Source organism: Rhododendron vialii, chromosome 12a (assembly GCF_030253575.1).
Source record: "Rhododendron vialii isolate Sample 1 chromosome 12a, ASM3025357v1".
NCBI classification, from domain to species: Eukaryota; Viridiplantae; Streptophyta; class Magnoliopsida; order Ericales; family Ericaceae; genus Rhododendron; species Rhododendron vialii.
The window spans coordinates 34,712,925-34,717,909 of record NC_080568.1 but is presented as its reverse complement, the minus strand read 5'-3'; the positions used below and the strand labels follow the sequence as shown (position 1 = coordinate 34,717,909).

General features: G+C 38.9%; 1 protein-coding gene across 6 annotated transcripts; it reads right to left on the bottom strand.

Annotated features, from left to right (window-relative positions):
• On the bottom strand, nucleotides 1-4,090 carry LOC131310754 (glyoxylate/succinic semialdehyde reductase 2, chloroplastic). 6 transcript variants are annotated; one of them, XM_058337944.1, is made up of 12 exons: nucleotides 3,814-4,090; nucleotides 3,498-3,579; nucleotides 3,060-3,152; nucleotides 2,595-2,670; nucleotides 2,459-2,514; nucleotides 1,695-1,779; nucleotides 1,552-1,612; nucleotides 1,268-1,320; nucleotides 933-1,003; nucleotides 748-820; nucleotides 481-585; nucleotides 1-401 (listed from the first exon to the last, which is right to left on the bottom strand). In XM_058337944.1, the coding sequence occupies exons 1-12, from the start codon at nucleotides 4,046-4,048 to the stop codon at nucleotides 231-233; spliced, it is 1,161 nt and encodes a 386-aa protein (XP_058193927.1). In that variant the 5' UTR covers nucleotides 4,049-4,090; the 3' UTR covers nucleotides 1-230. The 6 variants fall into 6 exon arrangements, with proteins under 6 accessions (XP_058193927.1, XP_058193929.1, XP_058193928.1 ...); XM_058337946.1 differs by having other exon boundaries at nucleotides 3,060-3,125; XM_058337945.1 differs by having other exon boundaries at nucleotides 3,498-3,576.
• Nucleotides 4,091-4,985: the final 895 nt, after the last annotated feature.

The window sequence follows — 4,985 nt, the reverse complement described above, 5'->3', positions numbered from 1 at the left end:
TAAAGGTGAAATCATGATCCCTACGAAGATGTGAGATTCAAAAGGTCATAGCTGTCTTACAATTATAACAAGGACTGCTTGTACCTTGTATGTATCCTTGTACAATCATGGGAGACAAGAAGGTCCCATGCCTTTAAGAGAACTTGCAAAGTAATTGCCCAACCCAAAACATCCAAAGGGAAAGCTAAACACACAATCGTCGACAAAAGAGCTACATGGAAAACAACTTTTTACTCCTTTGATTGGCTTTGCAATTTTACTTTTAGTGCTTCGATGACAGCAGAGAAGTCCTCATCGCTAAGGCCGCGAGATTTAGCCACCTTGTATAGTTCATTAGCTGCGGCTGCAATTGGTGTAGGTTGGGAAACGGATTCGGCTAACCCCAGAGCAAGCCGCAAGTCCTGCCACGTAGAATTCGCACTAAAATGAGGACATCAATTCATATAAACTACAGAACTGACAACCTTGTTTAGTTACAACCTTTTGTTGATGCTTCAGGGGAAATGCAGTGGGATATAGGGATTGGACCATTGAGGGGCCTTTCATCGAAAACATAGGTGCACTAATGGCACCCTGTGAAACTACCTAGGAATCAACAGAGTAAAAATGGGTACATCTTACAGCGCATTTCTAAAGGCAAAATGGCTAATCCAATAAACTCAAATGTGGAGATGATTCAAAAAAAATAAATAAATAATTGTAAAAATGGGGCACTGGGGGGAAATTTTGTCTCAAACTCAAGAATACCTCTACTAGAACCTTCGGGTCAAGTCCTACTCTCTCACTTAGAAGCAATCCTTCAGAAAAAGATGCCATCATACTGCAAATAGTTGAAGGACATTTAGATAATTTAGTCGGATTACTAATACCACCCCCACCCACCCACCCACACACACACACACACACACACACACACACAGAGTCTGCCGAACCTTCCCATGATCATGTTCACAACAAGTTTCATTGCAGCACCATTCCCCACGTCCCCAAGGAAAAACCTTGACTGGAGTGATAGCAAGGAAATGTCATAAGAGGAGAAAACTAAATTACCAAGTTAAACAAAAGGCAAACAAAAGCACCAGCTATCTAACTCGTGTGGTATATCTCCTGCTCCTCAAACAGAAGGTAGAAAGTTCAAAAGTCTCAGAAAATGGATGGTGGGGAGCATATGGACGGACACAAGAGCAACCCCAGGTTAGGAAGCTGGATCCACAGGATGAATGGAGAGGAAGCAGGGGCACAACGAAAAAAAGGGAAACCATTATACCTTCCCCATGATATCTAAGAGCGGAGCCACCGTCTCAAACAGAGATCTATCACCTGAGGAAAAGTAGTTACAATTTCAGTTTATGGATGGCTCCCTGTATTTGAATCAGAGCGCTTTACAAGATTGCAAACAGCAATAACTAGTGTAGAGTATATAAGACCTGCATACTTCAAATATTACCAAAAAAATAAGAAAGAACTCTTTAGCTCCTGATCAAAGATAGGGAGTGTTCAAAATTGAAAATCAGGATAACTTAGTAAGAGAGCGTCTACAAAGGTTGATACCTGCTGTGAGGAATATCAGTTGTCCATCTTCTGCCGGCTTTTTGGAGCCTGAAACTGGTGCCTGCAGGAAAAGTCAAATACACAACATTGGAAATGTAGAAGCTTTAATTGGATAGCAATAGGGGAAAATCAAACTGATTCACCTCCAGAAAAAGTGCCCCAGTTGCTTTGATTCGTGTGCCAATCAATTTAGAAGTGGCACCATCAACTGTGGAAACATCTACATACCTTCAAATATCCATCCAAAGCAACATATTAGACAGACAAACCATAGATCACAATGAAAGGTAAAACATTTGTAGCGAGAACTTTTTGTTAGATGCATATGTAGATAAAGTGTACACTAAAACATGACTAATAAGGCCCTACCACTTTAGAAACTTTCACAGTAGAAGAGGAGTAAAAAGGACGGCAAAGAAGTTCAAGGAAGGCCAATAAGCCCAAAATATTTCAGCTACCTCCTCCACATCATTCTGTTTAACCAGCCTCACCCAACTCTATAAGGGTTGTTTCAGACAGAAAATGGACATAAATTTCCATTCATTGCAATACAGATGGTTCTCTAAATCAAAAGGGACTATTTACAGTACTATGAATAACCAAACACACCCTTTGAGGTAAAGTTCATATATGACCACATATGAAGCAACGGTGACGGAAGAATGGGCTATGCATGTTTTGCTTGATGCAACTGTTAAACATAGCAAGCCTTTTTAAAGTATGCATTCTGGAGATTACTCTACTCCATCCGAGCTTCAAATTAGGCCCATCCGAATTGAGCCAAGAAAGAGAAGGTGCCTGGCAGCCTAAGAATGATTTGATACCGGTATGCTGGCAAGAGTGTTGACAGTGGATGGACAGCTCATTTCCTAATGCTTTGCAAGAAAGAAAGAGAAGGAAACAGTACCCTTTTCCTGGACTCAACCCTTTTGCAGCTCCATCCTCTCCACAAGCGACATCCAACTGAGAAATCACAACAATCGATTACAACTAGCAAAACTGACAAACCAACCAAGAAAATAAGATAAATAAAACATACGCACTGCACTTTGAGGATCAGCAAGCATGGCAAATGTGACATCACATGATGCAGCTACTTCTTTGGGAGATGATTTATACCTGGATAGGATCAATCAAAGATTTCGACAACAGTTACCTTATACAAGCATTAACAACAATCACAGATTAAAGGTTCGACAGGAGGGAAAACCAAAGTACGAGGCATTATAGGGAAGCGGTTGAGGAAGATTCTAGCGCTATTGATCCAGTTTTACATTGTTCACACAATCCACATGGGCACATGCCGCAAGTACTGATCAGCATTCTTTAGAAAATACTTTAGTTCTCTTGGAACAACCATCTTTAGACTAAATTTCTTCAGCGATGGGGGCAGTGTAAATTGATAAGCAGGGGTTGACATTGGATTATGCAACAAAGACTCTAACCAAATACATCATAGTGCAAAGACAAGTAAATTTAGCGAGTATACCAACAACTTACTGCCTTACTTTGCACCCAGCGAGATAAGGGGACTACATTTGCTCTCCGTCCTATTCCAAACAGTAACGTCGCACCTACAACGGCAATCACCATTAGACCTCCTGTATACATATCAATTTCGACACGAGGAAATGTAGTTGCCCAAACATCTTCCATCATTTATAGAGTACTCAGTTGGGCATGTCTTTCAATACCTCCGGAAATAACAAAAGTGTTTTGCAATAAGTACATATCATTCATAAGCATAGTCATAGTATAACTACTGGTACAGTACCCTTCAATTATCCGTTCAATCATGATAAAGCTAAAACACGGACAGGTAATTATAAGTTTTAAGACACAATAAGGCATTAGCAAAAGAAAGCAACTTTGAACTTCGCACATAGTATTTAAGTCAGTGACACAGTATATTAGCTCAAACCAAGTAAAGAAATTGAACTTCATACCCAGCTTTTATGAGATTTTGAGCCATTGGTGAACCCATAATTCCAAGACCCAAAAATCCAACACGCGCTGGCATTTCATCTGCTGCAACGAAAAACTACATTTTCAATATAAGGGAAAAACCAGTTTAAAAAAAATGTAAACGAAAAACCTGTACGTGTGCAAAACGAATACCGTATGAAAAATGGAGAAATGAATTGCTTGGAAATTGAAATTCCAATCAAATGACTACTACCCAAAATGGGATGTTCACCAAAACTAAAACCTGAAACACGCAATTAAGAAAAGAAATTCAGAAAAAGAGAGAGTGTGATTTACGTTTGGGTGCAGAAGCGGATATCTGAGAAGAGAAAGCCTTAAAAGAAAAGGGTTTTGTTTGGGTAGAAGAGATGGGTCGGGCTCTGAAGTGAATGGGTATACGAGTGGAGAAGCTCGAACCATTTGCAAATAGGGATTTTGTCGGTGAAATGGTTGGAAATGGAGAATTAAGAATCGAAGAAGATGATGATGGTAGGCGGTGAGTGCAGTGGGGCTTGAGGAAGCTCATCGCCATGGATTTCCCCTTCGCCAGATAGTGTGTGGCGTGAAGCTCGAAGAAAAGAGAGAGCTTTAAGACTTTCTGCTTTATATACACACGCCAAAGCAAAGTCGTGTTATCAAAGCACGAGTTCTGGTGATTAGACTTCGCAGATTAAACATGGGAAGTATATTTAACATAGTCATGACACATTGCTAATCAAATATGAACTTACATAAGGTTTATTTCACATATCAAAATCGTTCATGTTGTGAAAATCATCAAGATAAATAATACTAGTAAAATTCATTTTAATCAGATACAAATCAATATCTCATCGGGAAGTAAAATAAAGAGTTTGTGTCTATAATGATGGGTTTGTTTTCATTGAATCGATTGGGAAAAACTCGTGTCCTCGGTGGCTCGGTCACATTGAGGGTAAACTTCACACTAGCACCCCTAGATTTTACTCAAATCATATTTCAGGCCCCATTACTCTATAAATTCACATTTCACCTACTTATTTTTGTCAAATTGTGTAGCACTTCGACCTACATTTCCAAGGAAACAATTTTTAATACCAACTTTACCATGATTTTCTCTTGCTATTTTTTTTTATTTTTTATCACCAGACTCTTTTTATATACCTATAGATATTTCCAAACACCACAAAAACAAACCCAAACCCAAACCCAAACCCCATCTCTCTCTCTCTCTTGACCTTTTTTCATCATATATACTTTCATACTTTTGTATTGCTCGACGATATAAATACTTTAAAGAAAAGCTTAAAAATTTTGCTAAACACGAAAAAAAGGCCCATTTTTTACATAATTATATTAAGTAGTCCATACCACTCTTATCTTTATGAATTTATGTAATTGGTTGCACTTGGTCTTTAAGAAGTTATGTTAACCGATTGTATTTTGATTGTGCAGGTCATCACCTTCTTTTCAAACGACAAGTCCAAACA

What these genes read in the sequence shown, in the direction of transcription:
- LOC131310754 (XM_058337944.1), bottom strand. Translation starts at nt 4,048, where the DNA reads ATGGCGATGAGCTTCCTCAAGCCCCACTGCACTCACCGCCTACCATCA. An exon ending in GGGTTGAGTCCAGGAAAAGG is followed by an intron (nt 1,780 to 2,458) that starts GTACTGTTTCCT and finishes GGATATTTGAAG; the next exon opens with GTATGTAGATGTTTCCACAG. An exon ending in TCTTAGATATCATGGGGAAG is followed by an intron (nt 1,004 to 1,267) that starts GTATAATGGTTT and finishes CTATCACTCCAG; the next exon opens with TCAAGGTTTTTCCTTGGGGA.